At 47.9% G+C, this 20,483-nt stretch overlaps 1 protein-coding gene across 6 annotated transcripts in view; it reads right to left on the bottom strand.

The window, feature by feature from the left end:
• Positions 1 to 2,802: 2,802 nt before the first annotated feature.
• LOC140201504 (ribosome-binding protein 1-like) overlaps positions 2,803 to 20,483 on the bottom strand; it is a 151,875-nt gene continuing 134,194 nt past the window's right edge. For 3 of the 6 annotated variants that reach the window (XM_072265715.1, XM_072265713.1, XM_072265716.1), the window contains 6 exons: positions 18,189 to 18,272; positions 15,085 to 15,177; positions 14,759 to 14,833; positions 13,079 to 13,168; positions 4,610 to 4,753; positions 2,803 to 3,369 (listed from right to left, as the gene is read on the bottom strand). In XM_072265715.1, coding sequence (XP_072121816.1) covers positions 3,307 to 3,369; positions 4,610 to 4,753; positions 13,079 to 13,168; positions 14,759 to 14,833; positions 15,085 to 15,177; positions 18,189 to 18,272 — 549 coding nt within the window. In that variant the 3' untranslated portion in view covers positions 2,803 to 3,306. The remainder of the gene's footprint in view (positions 3,370 to 4,609; positions 4,754 to 13,078; positions 13,169 to 14,758; positions 14,834 to 15,084; positions 15,178 to 18,188; positions 18,273 to 20,483) is intronic. The other 3 variants (XM_072265717.1, XM_072265718.1, XM_072265719.1) reach the window with 3 other exon arrangements.

The raw sequence follows: 20,483 nt of genomic DNA on the forward strand, positions 1-20,483 counted from the left end.
CAAGGAAAAAAGGCCGGGTTCACTCAACCTATTCTTATAAGGCATGCTCCCCAATCCAGGCAACATCCTTGTAAATCTCCTCTGCACTCTTTCTATAGTTTCTACATCCTTCCTATAGTGAGGCGAACAGAACTGAGCACAGTACTCCAAGTGGGGTCTGACCAGGGTCCTATATAGCTGCAACATTACCTCTTGGCTCCTAAACTCAATCCCACGATTAATGAAGGCCAGTGCACTGTTTGCCTTCTTAACCACAGAGTCAACCTGTGCAGCAGCTTTGAGTGTCCTGTGGACTCAGACCCCAAGATCCCTCTGATCCTCCACACTGCCAAGAGTCTTACCATTAATACTATTTTCTGCCATCATATTTGACCTACCAAAATGAACCACCTCACACTTATCCGGGTTGAACTCCATCTGCATTGACGGTTCATTTTTTTTTCCATAGATGCTGCCTGGCCTGCTGAGTTCCTCCAGCATTTTGTGTGTCTTGATGAAGAAACTCCACAGGCAAGCCTGCAGTCTCTTGTGGCTCCTTTTTATCAGGGTGTCATATTGTACATGGATTTTAGATTGATCTGGAGGGGACTATTATTGAAAACATAAACAGCTGCATGGGCCGCTCATAGTCACACAGGTCAGAAACAGACCCTTCCATGTTATCAAAACCCACTCACACTAATCGGATGTTATACGCCCATCAGCCCATGCCCCCCACCCCGATTCTATCCCTCACTGACACTTGGAGTGCAACTTGACCTTGCGACTCTCAGCCTGCAGGCTTTTGATATGCGGTAACTAGAGCAGCCAGACTCCACACACGCACCGGTCTCTGGCTCAGGCACAGGTGGGACATGCCACACAGCTCCCGGTTCAAACCCTGCGAGTTCTCTAATACTGAGCCATTGTTTACCCTGGAGTTGAGTGATAAATGCAGCAGCAAAACGGTGCTGCAAATCTGAAAGAAAAACAACAAAATGCCGGAAATCGGCCAGGGTCAGAGCTTGGAGAGTGCAGGAATGCATCAATTACAGCTCCAATGCCTTATTCAAGTTTGCTGATGGCACCACTGTCGTTGGCCAAATCAACATATAGGAGGGAAACTGAAAATCTGGCTGAGTGGTGCCACAACAACAACCTGTCACTCAATGTCAGCAAGACCAAGGAACTGATAATTGACCAGGAGGACAATAAATTTACTGACTCTTATACTCAATGCACTGTCCAATGAAGCATGCCAAATCCCTTCTTTACCTGATTTCCTTCCCATGAAGATCATTACAGTTGCAATGGGCTGGATATGACAGAGCTTGTCAAATGTGTCCAGGACAGTTTCCTTAATCAATATATGGAGGTCCCGCCTGGAGAGTGTGATCAGTTAATGTGCAAATGATGAGGTGCAGAGTGGCCACAAGGTGGAGCAGTTGTCCCACTGACGTGTACGTTCACATACGCTCGAATGCTGTCCACAGACTTCAGTTCAGCATTCAACACAAGGGCCTCTGACCCTTCCCTCTGCAGTCCTGACGAAGGGTTCCGGCCCGGAACGTCAACCGATCTTTACCATGGATGCTGCCCGACCTGCTGAGTTCCTCCAGCATGTTGTGAGTCTTCCTCAGAAACTGATTGGAGAGCTGAGCCTACTGAGCCTGAACTCCCTCTGCAACTGGATCCTAGACTTCCTAACTGGGAGATCTCAGTCAGTCCGGATTGGAAGCAGCATCTCCAACACCATCACACTGAGCACAGGGGCCCCCCCAGGGCTGTGTGCTCAGTCCACTGCCGTTCACTCTGCTGACCCACGACAGTGCTGCAACACACAGCTCGAACCACATCATCACGTTCGCCGATGACACAACCGTGGTGGGTCTTATCAGAAGAATGATGAGTCAGCAGAGAGGAGGTGCAGCGGCTACCAGACTGGTGCAGAGCCAACAACCTGTCTCTGAATGTGAACAAAAGAGGTGGTTGTTGACTTCAGGAGACACGGCGTGACCACTCTCTGCTGAACATTGACAGCTCCTCCATAGAGATTGCTAAGAGCACCAAATTTCTTCGTATTCACCTGGCAGAGAATCTCACCTGGTCCCTCAACACCAGCTCCAGAGCAAAGAAAGCCCAGCAGCGTCTCTACTTTCTGTGAAGGCTGAGAAAAGTCCATCTCCCACCCCCCATCCTCACCACGTTCTACAGAGGTTGTATTGAGAGCATCCTGAGCAGCTGCACCACTGCCTGGTTCAGAAATTGCACCATCTCAGATCGCAAGACCCTGCAGCGGATAGTGAGGTCAGCTGAGATCATTGGGGTCTCTCTTCCCACCATTAGAGACATTTACACCACACGCTGCATCCGCAAAGCAAACAGCATTATGAAGGACCCCACACACCCCTCATACAAACTCTTCTCCCTCCTGCCATCTGGCAAAAGGCACCAAAGCATTCCGGCTGTCACGACCAGACTATGTAACAGTTTCTTCCCCCAAGCCATCAGAGTCCTCAGTACCCAGAGCCTGGACTGACACCAACCTACTGCCCTCTACTGTGCATATCATCTTGTTTATTGTTTATTGTAATGCCTGCACTGTTTTGTGCACTTTATGCAGTCCTGGGTAGGTCCGTAGTCTAGTGTAGTTGTTGTGTTGTTTTACGTAGTTCAGTGTAGATTTTGTATTGTTCATGTAGCACCATGGTCCTGAGAAACGTTGTCTGGTTTTTACTGTACCAGCAGTTGTGGTCGAAATGACAATAAAAAGTGACCTGACTTGGTGTGCCACCCTCCAGTGAAAAGACGAGGCCACACTCAAATGGTTACAGCATTTTATTGATTTGATGAACAACTTTGGGGGAAAAAAAAACAGGAAAGATCTTCTTGAAGACCTGATTAGGTTTCTGGCAGAGGTTTGGATCACTGCTGGATAAAGCTTGCAAACTCTTCCCGTCCTCCATCTCCTTCTTGGAGAAGTAATAATAAATTGCACGATTCAATGTACGCTTCCCGTAAGTACATCCTTTTATGTGTAAACAGAGCTTAGGGGCCCTTTTGTTTACAAGGTAGGCAGCAGGACATCAGTGATTTGGACAATCTGATGGAATGTGTCTTGAACTGATGGGAAAGGAATAATCAAATAAAGCTTTTTTTAAAAAAAAATTGACGGCTGCAACTTTTCTCAACATTGTGATTGACTCACTAACTCTTCAATGAACTACAGTACAATACTGAGCGGGTGGTTTAGGAATGGCATAAGAATTATTATAACTGTAAGGCATCTGGCAAGATTGAGTAGTGTTTACATCAGCTGGGTGTTCTTCAGACAGATGTTCCCTCCTTCAGTCCGTCCTCCTCTGCCACTGGTCCCTGCTTCTCTTCTCCCTAAACAGACAGACAGACAGACAGAGCACAGTAAACGCACGTGGAGCAGGAGTTCTGCCGCATCAGGTCCCAGTAGGACTCGCTCATAGGGGCAGTGGCTTTCATTGGCGGGGCGGGGGGTGTCATGTGTGCGTGCAGAATGCATATTCAGATCAGAGCCCAACGGCCTGAAATAAAAGGAAGAAGGTACTGCACATTCAGCAGGCCCTCAGCGGGAAGAGAAAGAGTTAACAACATAAGAAATAGGAGGCCTGTCGAGCCTGCTCCACCGTTCAATAAGATCATGGCTGATCTGGCCATGGACTCATCTCCACCCACCTGACTTTTCCCCACAATCCCACTACTGTGCAAAAATCTATCCAACCTCGTCTTAAATACTGCTAAATCTCAATTTACTGAGGTAGCCTCCACTGCTTCACCAGGCAGGGAATCCCACAGATTCACCACTCTCTGGGAAAAGCAGTTCCTCCTCATCTCCGTCCTAAATCTACTCCCCCGAATCTTGAGGCTATTAGTGCTTAGACTTTAGCACAGGATTAGGCCCTTTGGCCCAAGCCAACACCAACCATTAAACATCCACTTACAGCAACCCTATTCACTGTTAAAACATTCCCATCAACTGCCCCTTCCCCTGGATTCTATCTTCAGCAACACACTGGAAGCAGTTAAGCCAACTGCATGTCTCTGGGACAGGAGGAAAGCAGAGGACCCAAAGGAAGCCCAGATGGACACGGAGAGGGCGGACAGTCTCCACACAGACATCAGCTCGAGGTTGGGGCCGAACCTGGGTGCTCAGGACCCGGCAGACAGCGGCCCTACCTGCCGCCCTATGGAGCCAGCCACCTGATGGTGGACCAGGAGACAGGACAGCCTTGTGAGCACTGAGGACGAGTGTTCAGCCGCTGCTCAGTGGATCCCAACGGCCCTCCCCGCCAGCAACCACACTGATGCCCAAGCTCTGCACCCAATGCCTGTTTGCCCAAAAAGCTCCCCACTTGTGGGTCATGCCATGATGCATCACCGCAGACTGGCACCACCCATGACCAGCTGGGACGTCACATAACCAGGACCGCAAGTGTTAAACGTTTCAGATCCCAGACCCTTCACCGTCAAAGGTTCTCATTCCGGAAACGAGACCAGTGCGAGGGAACGAGAGTGAAAAGAGCAATGGGCAATCTTGGAAGAGATGTCCGCTGGGAGAAGTTTACCGCTGCTTCGTGCTGCCCGCTCATCCACCTACCTTTCCCTGCCCTTCAGCCAGCAGCCTGCCCACAGTCTCCCTCTCCTTGTCCAGTTGCTCCTGGGTGGCGCTCAGCATCTGCTGTAGTTTTGTGGCAGCTTGGCCCAAGTCCTTGGTCATTTTCTTTTCCTTATCAAGCCTTTCCTAATGCCACAGAAATTCATTGAAAATATAGTTTCTCAGGTACAGAATCCCTCTCCTACAGGCTTTGTAAGGGCAGATTCAATAACCGGCCAGTAAGAAAAGGGGGCGAGGGTGGGGGAGGTGAAAATACAGGAGGAGTGTTGGGACGGCTGGAAGGATTCTAAAGTATGTACATGTCACTATATACAACCCTGAGGTTCGTTTTCTGGTGGGCATTTATAGTACAAAAAAAGAAATGCAATTGAATTGATAAAAAACTCCAAAGACTGAAAAACAACTAATGTAAATACCTTGGCATTATCATTTCAAAGGCCAGTTGGCTGAGTAAGCAGCAAGGTGGTACATTGAGCTGGCCAAAGTAAGGGCAACTCCACGTGCGGAACTGGAGCATCACCAGGGAAGGAGAAAGCTCGCCGACTGCCCCTCACCCCTTTCCCATTCATCGTGCTCAGCCTCAGCTCATTTTATAGTGAGGTACAGCCCAGAAGAGACCCTTCGGCCCTTCGAGCTGTGCCATTCAGCAAACCCCAACTTAATCCAAATCTAATCAATTTACAATGACCAATTAATTTACCGAACGGTGCGCCTTTGGAATGTGGGAGGAAACGCCCACGGGGTCATGGGGAGGATGTACAAACTCCTTACAGGCTGCGGGGGTCGCCAGCACTGTAAAGCGTTGTGCTAACCACTACGCCACCGTGCCACTAGTTACCCCTTCTTTCCCAACCTTCCCACGAGGACAAAGAACAGGCTGCTCAGCCCATGATGCTGTGCCAAAGTACATTCATTATCAAAATACGTATACCACATACAACCTTGGCATTCCACCTCCTTACAGGCAGCCACAAAAACCAATTTATACTCAGTGTCCATCTCTCTACTCCCTTCCTACCCACGTGCTTATCTAAAAGCCAGTTAAATTCCAGCAAACTGCCTGCTTCCACAACTACCTCCCTCTGCATAAGAAAAGCTCCACCCTCACGTCATCCTTAAACTTCCTTTCCTCTGACCTTACGAGCAGGTCCTCTGGTATTTGACTATTTTGTTTTTACCCTGGGGAAGAAAGGGGAACATCCAATATGTGAAAACCCCTCAGGGTCTTACATTTCAATGGAGTTCCTTCTCACTCCTCAAAATACAGGTCTACCCTGCCCAAACTCTCTCCCTTCCCAGGTGTCTGCCCAGCAAACCTTCTCTGAATGTCTTCCAGTGCATGCCTACATAGGGAGACTAGGTCAGCACTCAGTTCTCCAGGCGGGATTCTCCACATCCGAGGCATCACCTCCTTACTCTCACTCCCCTCGCAATGATAAACAAGCTACAATGGTGGAACTAGGTTTAGGAAAACCTTCAATCATGTCACCATTTGACACAATGTCGATAGAAGTTTTTTCACTCCATGTCCGAGCTGCCCACGCGTCCTGCCAATTCTAGAGCAGCGGTTCCCTCAACCCCTGCCACTGACCGGAGGGGTCTGTGAACCCCAGTTTGGAAACTCCTGTTCCGGAATTATACAGCATGGAAACAGGTCCTACAGCCAAACCCACCCACCGGGAACTGCATGGCCCAGCAAGCAGGTCCCACTTGCCCACGCTTGGCCCATAGCTCTTTAAACTTCTCCTATGCGTGGTACTTACTTCGGTGGTTTTAAACTTTGCTAACGTGCCCACTTCAGCCACTAGTTCTAAATACACTCCACCCTTTGCAGAAAGGAGTTGCCCTTGATCTCTCACCCATGCCCTCTTATTTTTAGCAGCCCCACCCCAGAATAGAGTCAGCCTTCACTCTGTTTCCTTCATGACCTTACATCACCCAATCAGGTCACCATTCAGCCGCCTATGCTCCAGGGAATGAAGTCCTAGTTTATGCAATCTTGCCTTGTAACTGCTGGATTAGGGTGGAGAATTCTTACTTTTCATGTGTTTTAACTTCCTTAAGCCTGCTTGTATTTTTATATAATCACCTGTAGTAGTTCAATGAATCTTACAGCAATTATAGTACAGTTGCTTTTGTATGTTTCTAGAAGCTTCTTAGTTTTCTGCAGCAGGGTGCCCTGCCACTTGAATCTGGCCGTTTTACGGGTTAATTGTTATCACTGGATTTTTCTGTTATCTCTGGTCCGAGTCCGAGATGGCCACAAATACTTTTTTCCTTTGTTCTCTGGGTTCATCTTTCTTGTCCGTTTTCCATTCCTGTAACACTTAGTAAAATGGCTGCAAGTTCTATGCCTCATCCCTGATTTCCAAAGAACCTTTCGATTACAAAAGCGTCGGGATCCAACACCACTTAGGGCCTCAAGTCCAGGCAACACCCTGGTAAGTCTAATTAGTGTCCAGGTTTATACTGAAATGTGAAAGGGAGAAGCATAAGTTACATGTATCAGTACTGCAATGGAATAAAGGAAATTACAGAGGCATGAGAGAGGAGCTTGCCCAGGTGGATTGGAGGAGGATACTGGCGGGGATGACAGCAGAGCAGAGATGGTTGAAGTTTCTGGGATTAGTTCACAAAGTGCAGGATTGATATGTCCCACAGAAGAAGTAGATCTCAAATGGCAGGGGCAGGCAGCCATGGCTGACAAGGGAAGTTAAGGACTGCATAAAAGCCAAACAAAGGGAGTATAAGGTAGCAAAAGTGAGTGGGAAGTTAGATGACTGGGAAACTTTTAAAATCCAACAACAGGCAACTAAAAAAACTGTAAGAAAGGAAATGATGAAATATGAGGGCAAACTAGTCAATAATATAAACCAAGATACTAGAAGTTTTTTTTCAATTATATAAATAATAAAAGGAAAGTGAGAATTGACACTGGACCACTGGAAAATGATGCTGGTGAGGTAGTAATAGGGGACAAAGAAATGGCAGATAAACTTAATGGGTACTTTGGAAGACACTAGCAGTGTGCCAGGGGTCCATGAGTGTCAGGGAGCCGGAGTGAGCGTCATTGCTATTACAAAGAAAAAGTGCCAGGCACACTCAAAGGTCCTAAGGTTGATAAGTCACCTGGACCAGATAGACTACATCCCAGAGTCCTGAGAGAGGTTGCTGAAGAGATAGCGTGGTCATGATCTTTCAAGAATCACTTGATTCTGTCATGGTCCCGGAGGACTGGAAGATAGCAAATGTCACTCCACTCCTCAAGAAGGGAAGAAGGCAAAAGAAAGGAAATTATAGGCCAGTTAGTCCAACCTCAGTGGTTGGGAAAGTGTTGGAGTCTATTATTAAGGTTGAGGTTTCTGGGTGCTTCACGACTTAAGATAAAGTAAATCAAAGTCAGCAAGGTTTCTGTAAAGGGAAATCCTGCATGACAAATCTGTTAGAGTTCTTTGAGGAAGTAATAAGCAGGGTGGACAAAGGAGAGGCAGTGGATGTCATTTACTTGGATTTTCAGAAGGCATTTGATAAGGTGCCACATATGAGGCTGCTTAACAAGATTAAATCCTGTGGTGTTACAGGAAAGATACTAGCACGGATAGAGAAATGGCTGACAGCCAGGAGGCAGCAAGTGGAAATAAAGGGGGTCTTTTCTGGTTGGCTACCAGTGACCACTGGTGTTCCTCAGGGGTCAGTATTGGGACCGCTACTTTACACATTGTTTGTCGATGATTTGGATAATGGAATTCATGGCTTTGTGGCAAATTGCAGATGATACGAAGGTAGATCGAGGGGTAGGTAGTGCTAAGGAAGCAATCCGATTGTAGTAGGACTTAGACAAGTTGGAAGAATGGGCAAAAATAGTGTTGGGAAATGTATGATAATGCATTTTGGTAAAAGGACAATAGTGTAGAGTATTATCTAAATGGGGAGAGGGTTCAAACATCAGAGGTGCAGAGGGACTTAGGAATCCTCATGCAAGACTCCCAGAATGTTAATTTACAGGTTGAGTCTATGGTAAAGAAGGCAAATGCAATGTTGACATTTATTTCAAGGAGAACAAGATATAAAAGCAAGAAGATAATGCGGAGCCTTTATAAGACACAAGTTAGGCCACACTTGGAGTATTGTCAACAGTTTTGGGCCCCATATCTCAGAAAGGATGTGTTGTCATTGGAGAGAGTCCAGAGGATGCTTACAAGGATGATTTTGGGAATGAAGGGGTTAAAATACGAGAAGCGTTTGGCAACTTTGGACCTGTACTCACTGGAATTTAGAACAGTGCGTGGGGATCTCATTGAAACCTACCAAATATTGAAAGGACTAGATAGGGTGGATGTGGAGAGGATGTTTCCTCTAGTGGAGATAATCTAGAACTAGAGGGCACAGCCTCAAAATTGAGGGGTGACGTTTTAGAACAAAGGCAAGGAGGATTTTTTTTTAAGCCAGCGAGTAGTGACCCTGGTGGAGGCCAAGTCGGTGGGTATATTCAAAGGCAAAGCTGATCGTTTCCTGATCAGTCAGGGCATCAAAGGATATGGTGAGAAGGCAGGTGTACGGGGTTGAGTGGGACCCGGGAACAGCCATGATGGAACAGACTCGATGGGCTGAATGGCCTAATTATGCCACTATGTCATATGGTCTTCTGGCACTCCGCAGTGAAACAATGACAGAGCATCTGGTAATGAAACACAAAAGACCACAGACCACAGATGCTGGAATCTGGAGCAGCAAGCAATCTGCTGGAGGAACTGAGAGTTGTGCGAGGTGAAAGGTCCCGATGTGGAGCATCAACCCAAGCTGTCCACAATTCCCCACCTTCCCACAGACGCTGCTCGACACACTGAGCAGAATGCCTGTTACATGAGCTCTCTCAAATTGGTTGGAGGCAACGGCTTTGTAGCTTAATGACTAATATGTGCTAACAGTGTATGCTGACACACACTTCTGGTCGTCAGCCCCTCTAGCCTCAAGGTAAAGCCACTCCCTGAAACAAACTGCTGATGCAATTAACTTGCTATTGCAGCCAAGACCAGACGTGGCCTCATTTGTGGCTGTGGAGTGGGACGATTGCTTGACTGTCTCAGTCGGAAGGTACTGCAGAATAGGAACAAGGGCCATCAGACTGGGTAACAGCTCCTTCCCCCAGACTCTGAGACCTCTCAGCACCTTGCTACCACCCAGTACATATTATTTATGACAGTGCCACTAACATTATACTGTTGTATATCATATATGTACAGCATCTCAACTGGTACATCTATAGAATACTTGTTCTCTGTCTGTTACTATTGTTTTATGTGCTGTATGTGATATCGGTACTCTGTTTTTGACCATGGTCCCTGAAGAACGCAGTTTCGTTTTGCTGTGTACTTGAGTACAGTTGACTGACAATAAGGTTGAACTTGAAACCTGAGATACAGGCACTGGTGGGACTGTGGCTTCAGAGAAGGAAGCAAATGGAAGGAAGTGTAGCTCTGTATCACTGGTACATCGCAGGATGACTCATGTCCTGTTGTGATCAACCAAAGGCACTGGTCAACTGCATGCTCTGAATTGGGTGAAAACAAGGCCTTTGTGTTGGTTCCCGCTATTAACCCTTTCACATCTCCCCTCCCGGTGCTGCTGTCACATGCTCGGACTTGTTGAATCGCGATGCTTTTGAATTGAATTGAATTGACTTTATTACTTACATCTTTCACGTACATGAGGAGTAAAAATCTTTACGTTACATCTCCGTCTAAATGTGCAATGCGCAAATTATAGTAATTTGTAATGAATAGTATGTACAGTAAGATATCCAACAGAACAGTCAATATAGCTTAGAAATACAATTGTGTCAGCATGAATTAATCAGTCTGATGGCCTGGTGGAAGAAGCTGTCATTGTTTCACTGTGGAGAGCCACACGACCATAAGATATTGGTCCTGGCTTTAATGCTGTGGTATTGTTTCTTGGATGAGAGCAGCTGGAACAGTTTGTGGTCGGGGTGACTTGGGTCCCCAATGATCCTTCGGGCCCATTTTACACACCTATCTCTGTAAATGTCCTGAATAGTGGGAAGTTCACATCTACGGATGCGCTGGGCTGTCTGCACGCTCTCTGCAGAGTCCTGCGATTGAGGGAAGTACAGTTCCCATACGAGGCAGTGATGCAGCCAGTCAGGATGCTCTCAATTGTGCCCCTGTAGAAAGTCCTTAGGATTTGAGGGGCCCACACCAAACTTCCTCAACCGCCTGAGGTGAAAGAGGCGCAGTTGTGCCTTTTTCACCACACAGCCGGTAGGTACAACCTTTGCAATTCAAAGGCTGTTCTGAAGTCAAGAATGAGGCATAAAACTTGTTGCTGCTATTTTTTTAAAAAAACGTTACAAGAGCGAGAGAACAAAGAAGAGTGGACTGAAAAGTAATCGTGGGCTTCTCATGCCAGACGAGAACAAAAATCCCATTGATAACAGTTAACCAATAAAAGATCCAGGTTGAAGTAATGTGACACTGCTACCGAAGCTTAGAAATACAGGAGCAACTGAACTGTCATCACTGGAAAATTCACTGATCAAGTGCATGATTATATAAAAACACAAGCAGGCGCAGCAAAGTTAAAAATAAGAATTCTACACCCTGATACAACAGACTCTCAGTCCTGCCTCTTTCAGTTATTCCATTATTGTCACTTCAGCATCTCTCTCTGTAGTTTCTCGGCTGCCGCTACACTTTTTGCCCCATTCTGTTGTCACATTTTGCAGCGATAGTTATTTAGTTTTTAAATCGTGCTCTGTGAGCAAGGTGCATGGCCATAAATACCCTGGGATCGGAGGTGGTTGGTCAGTTTCAAAGCCCAGATGTGGATGGGGCACAGAGGAGAGGGGTCGAGGGGCCGAGTGTGGCAGCGATGCCACCCAAGGAGGGCAGTGGGTTTGGTGGAGACGATGGAGAGACAACACCTTGCACAGAACTGCAAGACGGGAGCGCTGCAGGGAATCGCCTGGCCACTTGCTCGGCCTGTGACAGGCTTTAGCCCTGGTTGAAGTCACGGGCAGTTTCACCGTCAGTCAGGCTGGGTGCACACAAGTGGAATAAGCCCCAGACCATCATTAACATGAGATCTGGATGTTTGTATGGATCTGATTTACCCCTCGTCTCCTCAGCTGCCTATCACTGGCACCTTTCCTCCTTCTCTTTCTGCCATGGTCCACTCTCCTCTCCTATTAGCCCTTTACCTTCTCCACCTTACACATCCCAGCTTCACACTTCACCCTCCTCCTCCACCACCCTCCTTTCCCCTCACCTGGTCTCAACCTTCACCCTCCTCCTCCTCCACCTCCACCCACCCTCCTTTCCCCTCACCTGGTCTCACCCTTCAACTCCCAGCTTCACCCTTCACCCTCCTCCTCCTCCACCATCCTCCTTTCCCCTCACCTGGTCTCACCCCCCTCCTCCTCCTCCACCACCCTCCTTTCCCCTCACCTGGTCTCACCCTTCACCCTCCTCCTCCACCACCTGCCTTTCCCCTCACCTGGTCTCACCCATCACCCTCCTCCTGCTCCTCCTCCACCACCTACCTTTCCCCTCACCTGGTCTCAACCTTCACCCTCCTTCTGCTCCTCCTCTTCCTCCACCCACCTTTCCCCTCACCTGGTCTCAACCTTCACCTTCCTCCTGCTCCTCCTCTTCCTCCACCCACCTTTCCCCTCACCTGGTCTCAACCTTCACCTTCCTCCTGCTCCTCCTCTTCCTCCACCCACCTTTCCCCTCACCTGGTCTCAACCTTCACCTTCCTCCTGCTCCTCCTCTTCCTCCACCCACCTTTCCCCTCACCTGGTCTCAACCTTCACCTCCTAGCTTCACACTTCACCCTCCTCCTCCATCCACCCATCTTTCCCCCCCGCCAGCTTCACACTCCTTCATCCGCCTATCTTTCCCCTCACCTGGTCTCACCCTTCACCCTCCTCCTGCTCCTCCTCTTCCACCCACCCTCCTTTCCCCATACCTGGTCTCACCCTTCACCTCCCACCTTCACCCTCCTCCTCCTCCACCTCCACCCACCCTCCTTTCCCCATACCTGGTCTCACCCTTCACCTCCCACCTTCACCCTCCTCCTCCTCCACCTCCACCCACCCTCCTTTCCCCATACCTGGTCTCACCCTTCACCTCCCACCTTCACCCCCCTCCTCCTCCTCCACCACCCTCCTTTCCCCTCACCTGGTCTCACCCTTCACCTGCCACCTTGTACTCCTCCCCCCACCTTCTTATTCTGGTTTCTTCCCCCTTCCGTTACAATCCTGATGAAGTCAGCTGGGAATGTCGACTATTTCCCGCCACTGATGCAGCCTGAGTTCCTCCAGCATTTGGCATTTTAACCCTTTCGCCACCCAATGCTTACAGTGAGGTAACAATAAAAACCACACAGAGTCGGGAGCTGGCACAAACTTCACCGAACACTCTGGATTACCTTTAGCTGATGGACGTCCTCGCTGTCACCATCCCTGGCGGCCCGCAGCTGCTCCAGCTCGTCCTGTAGATTTAGTGCGGACTGTTGGACCTACAATGGGATAGTACAAAGTCAGGAACCACACACCTTACAACACCTGAGACAGACTTCCATCTGTGCAATGCCAACATGCTAGTATGACCCACACTGCCTCGAATTATCAATGTCATGTTGATACAGGACAGCTAACTGCGATTACAATCATCCCAAGTGACCCTGAGCTAACAAGGTGCTTAAGTAGATTACAGGCTAGTTAAGCAGAAGGTGCAGCGGGAGAGAGGGGGCAAATGTTTCGGCTCTCATTATGAAATGACCTGAAATGTTGACCCTCTCTCCCTCACCCTCTACAGAAGCTGACAGGCATGCTGAGCGTCACCATTCTCAGATCTTATCTCTTAATTCTGTCATCTGCAGTGATTTGCACTGAAGGAAGCAGGAGCAGGAGTAGGCCACTCGGCCCTTCAGTGAGCATGGCTGATTGGCCCTGGGTCTCATCTCCACTTCCTCGCCAGTGTGCTCGAAGGAGCTGGTTTTCAGTGTGGCTATGTTGCCCTCACTGCATTGTAAACTTTTCGTTTGACTCTGTGTGAACATTACTTGAAGGAATTACCACACTGGAGGTGTCCCTTAAACACAAGGCACTGACTACCACCATAGCCAACACCGGCCAACTCGGTGCTCAAGAGGAAACTGGGTGGGTCCTCGAGCCACCCTCAGTCAGCCTAGCTATCCTTGCAAGGTCTGTCAGGCTGACTTTTCAGAAACGATAGTAATGGTCTTCAGTGTGATGCATCATCGAAAGGCCGTCAGTTTCGTTCCCACTCCAATCATCTCTTCAACCAAGTGGAGGGTGTAACATGCCCCATCAGGAGGTCAGAACCATGACCTCTGCTGACTGTTGGAGGTCACCAGGTATCATCTGACCACATCAATCCCACCCCTCAATCCTCAAAACACCAGGAAAGAAGAAAACTAGGAGAAAGAGGAAAACTAGGAGAAAGAACATAGAACATTACAGCACAAACAGGTCCTTCGGCCCACAATGTTGTGCTGGCCTTTAACCTACTCCCAAGGTCCATCTCACTCTTCCCTCCTACATAGCCCTCCCCTTTTCTATCATCCATGTGCCTATCTAAGAGTTTCTTAAATGCCCCAAATGTATCTGCCTCCACCACCGCCCCTCCTGGCAGGGCATTCTATACACCCATCACACTCTCTGTAAAAATTTACCCCTCACATGCCCCTATATTTTCTTCCAATCACGTTAAATTTATGCCCCCTCAAATTAGCCATTTCCACCCTGGCAGAAAGTCTCCGGCTGTCCAATCGATCCATGCCTCTTATCTTGTACACCTCTATCAAGTCACCCCTCATCCGGAGAGGAAAGCCCCAGCTCACTTAACCATATAACAATTACAGCACGCAAACAGGCCCAACTTAACCTTTCCTCATAAGACATGCTCACTAGTCTAGCAGCATCCTAGTAAAAGTCAACAAAAAGGTAATAAAACACAGACGCTGGTAATTCGAAATAAAACCCTGAAGAGGCAGCAACCCGTAACGTCAACTCTAGTGTCTCCCTCCACTCAATCTGACCTGAGTTTTCAGCATTTTCTACATTACGGAAAAAGAAAGAGCAACCTTTTCAAATTCTTCCAGCACCTTCTGTCTCTGTGCTTGCTCAGCGAGCACCGTTTCCTCCAGCTGTACTTGAACCTGGACAGCACGGAAGGAAGAAGGAATTACTCCTTGCATGCAGTCGACGCAGAGGTGGGAAGTTGCAGATGGCAACACAGTGACCGACGGTCGATGCTACTTTCTGTGGGGTGGACGCTGCGTGTGTGGACGCAATACAGGTGGCAAGACAGAATGCAAAGTTAGGGAGGAAGGTGGGGTGGGGGCAAGTTAGTAGTGAACTTTATGAACTGCTGGGATCTTTCCATGCACAAGTATCTCACCACCCTAACCTCGGCAGGCTCCAGCTCAGCTTCAGCACTGGGTGACTCAACCGACACTCCATCGCGCACGTGGGCTTCCATGTCACACAGCTGCTGCCTCACCTGGTTTTAGGAACAAGAGACGGACGTTACGGTCCGACCACAGCCACCTGCCTCTGGCCAAGAGCCCAACACTCCTCTCTCTGATGTTGTGGCCATCACCGGGTCGTGGCTGAAGGATGGTTGTGGTTGGGAGCTGAATGTCCAAGCTTACACATTGTATCGGAGGGATAGGAAGGTAGGCAGAGGGGGTGGTGTGGCTGTGCTGGTAAAGAATTGGCATCAGATCAGTAGGAAGATGTGCCATTGGATTGTAAGATGTTGAATCCTTGTGGGTTGAGTTCAGAAACTGCAAGGGTAAAAGGTCCCTGATGGCAGTTATACACTGGCCTCTCAACAGTAGCTGGGATGTGGACCACAGATTACAACAGGAAAAAGAAAAGGCATATCAAAAGGGCAATGTTATGGTAGTCATGGGAGATTTTAATGTGCAGGTGGATTGGGAAAGCCAGTTTGGAAATGGATCTCAGGAGAGCGAATTTGTTGAATGCCTAAGAGATAGCTTTTTAGAGCAGTTTGTCATTGAGCCTACTAGGGGATCAGCTATACTGGATTGGGTGTTATGTAATGAACCAGAGGTGATTAGGGAGCTTAGGTAAAAAAAAAACCCTTAAGAGGCAGTGATCACAATATGATTGAGTTCAACTTGAAGTTTGATAGGGGGAGAGTAAAGTCTGATGTAGCAGTATTTTAGTGGAGTAAAGGAAACTACAGTGGTATGAGAGAGGAGTTTGCCAAAGTAAGTTGGAAGGAGCTGCTGGCAGGGATGTCAGCAGAGCATCAATGGTGAGAGTTTCTGGAAAAAATGAGGAAGGTGCAGGATAGGTGTATTCCAAAAATGAAGAAATACTCAAATGGCAAAATAGTACAACTGTGGCTGACAAGGGAAGTCAAAGCTAATGTAAAAGCAAAAGAGAGGCCATACAACAAAGCAAAAACTAGTGGAAAGATAGAGAATCAGGAAGCTTTTGAATTTAGAAGAATGAGGGGAGATCTTATTGAAACCTTTTGAATGTTGAAAGGCCTAGATAGAGTAGATGTGGAATGGATGCTTCCCATGGCGGGGGAGTCTAGGACAAGAGGGCACAGCCTCAGGATAGAGGGACGTCCATTTAAAACAGAGATGCAGAACAGCTTCTTTAGTCAGAGGGTGGTGAGTTTGTGGAATTTGTTACCGTAGGCAGCTGTGGAGGCCAGGTCATGGGTGTATTTAAGGCAGAGCTTGATAGGTTCTGATTGAACATGGCATCAAGGTTACGGGGAGAAGCCTGGGGAGTGGGGCTGAGGAAGGGAAAAAAAGGATCAGCCATGATTGAATGGCGGAGCAGACTCGATGGGCCAGATAGCCCAATTCTGCTCCTATGACTTATGGTCTGTTCTCGGCAGACACTGCCGTTGAAGCAGTCAAAGCACTAGTCCGCTGGGCAGAAGCCCAAGCCAAGCATGCCTACCAGTTCAGCCAAATGTACAACTGGGAAATCCTGGGGTGTTGAATTCAACAGGCTTTGGGATTGACGGGGAAGTCAAAGTACCATGGTCCACCTCCCAACACCCTGCTCCAGGACAATTCACAGTGATGGGGCAAGTTTCACATTATGGCCCTTCTCTGAAGGTCAAACTTAGCATCTGCACGGAGTTCAAGTGAGGCCAATGACCCTTTCTGGGCCAAAAATGATACCAAATTCATTCAAATCTCTTCTGCTTGCGTATTTTCCATATCTTTCCATTCCCAACATATTCACATGTCTGTCTCAATACCTCTTAAACATCACTATTGGGTCTATTTCTACCATCACCCATGCAGCATGTTCCAGGGGCGACTGCTCTGCGCGTAAAAGAAACTTGTCCCACGTTTCTCTTAAATTCTCTCATTCTCCCTCTCTCTCTCCCTCTACCTTAAACCTGTATCCTCGAGCATTTGGCATTTCATCCCTGGGAAAAAGCTTCTGACCGTCTATCCTATCTATGCCTCTCATCATTTTATGAAGTGCCATCAGGTCCACTCAGCGTCAGATGTTACAGCCCAACTCTGTTCAAACTCTTGTTCTATCTTATGCTAAGACCATTTAATTCAGGCAGCATCCTGGTAAACCTGCCCTGTGCCGTCCCCAAAGCCTCCACATCATTCCTGTCATGGAGTGACCCCAATCGCATGCAATACTCCAAGTGCAGCCTGAACCAAAGTTTTATGACTTCAACATGACTTCCTTAGTCTTGTACTTAACAAAGGCAAGCATGCCGTTTTTGCTATTCTTTCTGCTTGTCTGGACACCTTCCAGGAGCTGAGAACTTGAACCCCAATATCCCTCTGTATATCAATACTGATAAAGGTCCGTCATTAACTATGTACCTTCCCCTTACAATAGGCCCCCCCCCACCAAAGTGCAACTCTTCACACTCGCCCAGATTAAACTATTCAACATTTCTCCCCACATATTTGTAACTGGTCTACAGTATCCTTTGACAACCTTCTCCAATTTTGCTGTTGTCATAGAGCATGACAGCATAGAAACAGGCCCTCCAGCCCATGCCGAACCATTACTCTGCCTCGTCCCTCTGGCCTACATCTGGACCAGAGCCCTCTGTGCCCCTCCCATCCCTGACCTATCCAAATTTCTCTTCAATGCTGAAGGGGGAGGGGTGTGGCTGGGACAGCACGGTTCGAAGGGCTGAAAGAACCTCCTGACCTTCTCCATGTGGTATCACTAAATAAAATCTGTCTTCTGGGTCAAAAGGGTTCAAAGTAAACTTATTATCAAAGTATGTGTATATCACCATATACACTACCTTGAGATGCATTTTCTTGCAGTAGAACAAAGAGATAGAGCAATCAATGGTAAAACTACACACAAACAACCAATGTGCAGAAGAAGACAATCTGTGCAAATACAAAATAAAAGATGGAGGTAAATATAATCATCCATTTGCTCGATATTAATTCCTCAACTGTCCACTCTGACAGATTTATTGGCATTATCATTTGGACAGTTGGTTTACTTGACTGAGGTCCTCACCAGTGAGAGCTCCTCGCTGTGTTTCTGCTGTTCTCTATTGGCTGCCTCCAGCTGGCTTTGTGATTCTCTTAAGAGTTCGCTCAGCTAGAACGGAAGAAGGGGACAAATTACTGTTTCAGAACAATGCAATGTATCAGTACACAGAGTGATAAAGTCAATCCAGCCCATCGTGACCCAGATGGTTCTCAAGCATTCTGATACTCTCATCCCTTTTTATTATTTCCAGATTCAGATTCGTTTTATTTATTTATTTCAGATAAGTAGGTTAGCTTTATTTGTCACATATACATTGAAATACATTATTTGCATCAAATCAAGGTTGTGGTGGGTAGCCCACAAGTGTTGCCACACATCCGGCGCCATCTTAGCATGCCCACAGCTCACTAACCCTAACAACTCTCTTTGGAAACTGGAGCGTCTGGATGAAACCACCACGGTCACAAGGAGAACGTACAAACTCCTTACAGGCTGCGGTGGGAATTGAAACGTGATTGGTGATCGCCGGCGCAGTAATCACACTACGGTGCTGCCCCCGTGTACATTGAAACCCAGAGTGAAATGCATCATTTACATTAACGATACACACATACACATGGATGTGTGTAGCCTGCAAGTGTTGCTACATACTCCGCACCACCACAGTATGTCCACAGAACACGACAAACAGCAACAGCAGCAAAACACACGCACACACACCACCCCCTCCCCCAGACAAGATGACCCGGTCTCCTCAGCATCTGCCAACTCAACCTCCAGGATCGCTGGTGTTCGACCATGCAGTGCACGGACCCGGACTCGAACACCCACCCAGAGTCTTCAATTACTGCCCCTGATCTCTAACTCCCCTCATTCCTGAACCCAAACCCTAACCTGACCCCTAATACCTGTGTTGTCCCCAAAACCATCCCTAGGAACCCCAAAAAAAAAATGACAAAGTCTGAGCATTGATGGACGTTCCAACTCGGTGCCATCTTGTTTTACACATTATCACCAATGCCTGTGGATTCTAACACTCACCAGGGACAATTTACAGATGATATTTAGCCTACTAACCAGCAAGAATATACAGTAATGCTGAGATTTTATTTTGCATTGGTCAGACTGAACTTACAGAGTATTGTGAGCAGTTTTGGGCCTCTGATCTAAAAGGAGGTGCTGGTATTGGAGAGGGTCCAGAGAAGGTTCACGAGAACGATCCCGGGAAATAAAGAGTTAACATATGAGAAGTGTATGATGACTCTGGGCCTGTATGGAGTTTAGAAGCACGAGGAGGATTTCATTGAAACCTATTGAATATTGAATACAGAGTGGACGTGGAGAGGATGCTTCTTATAGTGGGCGAGTCTTTGACCAGAGGGTACAGCCTCAGAATAGAAGGATGTCCCTTTAGGACAGGGATTAGGATGAGTTTATTTAGCCAGATGGTGGGGGATCAGTGGAATTCATTGCCACAGACAACTGTGGAGGCTAAGTTGTTGGGTACATTTAAAGCGGAGTTTGACTAGTAAGGGTGTCAAAGGTTATGGGGAGAAGGCAGGAGAATGGGGTTGAGGAGGGATAATAAATCAGCCATGGTGGAAGGGTGGTGCAGACTCGATAGACTGAGTGTTCTAATTCTGCTCCTGTGTCTCATGGTCTTACATCTTTGGGACACGGGAGGAAACTGGGACATCCGGAAGAAACCCATGCAGTCACTGGAAGAACTTGCAGACTCCATGCTGGGGGCAGGGGGATCCGGACTGAACATGCGTCATTAGAGCCAAGGTTTGGGGTGTTAGGATGAGCCTTGGAGCCACTCAAAACAGCCTCAGCCAATTTCACATTGCACTCCACAACTCACATCAGCTCCATTTGATCAGGAGGTGCTGACATTAGGTCTGGGCTTGTAGGAGGAGGATGGGCCGAGTGTTCAGAAGGGAGTGGCCCAAAACCAGAGCTCAGTCAGCTGAAGCCACAAAGCTGAAGGTGTGGCCAGCAACAGAGGAATAACGGGTTGTTAGGGTGGGAGGCATCCTTGCCCTCTGCCGTGCAGAATAGCCCACCTGTTGGGAAAGCCCTTCAGAAAATTTGGCATCATTATGTTGTGGGAGAAGAAATAGGGAACAGCAAGAGGTTGAGTTCATTCATGAAGGAGACTGTCCAAGCCAGGCTACCCCACTCCCAGCTCAGAACACAAGGCCACTGAGCAGAAGCTGCCCTGTTTCCCAATTCCAGCATTCCCCATTCCCCAATCCGATTTTGGAATTGCAGTTTGCTCTCCTGAGTGAGTTCAGACGGCCAATCCACTTCCTTACA

Source organism: Mobula birostris, chromosome 8 (genome assembly GCF_030028105.1).
Source record: "Mobula birostris isolate sMobBir1 chromosome 8, sMobBir1.hap1, whole genome shotgun sequence".
Lineage (NCBI taxonomy): Eukaryota > Metazoa > Chordata > Chondrichthyes > Myliobatiformes > Myliobatidae > Mobula > Mobula birostris.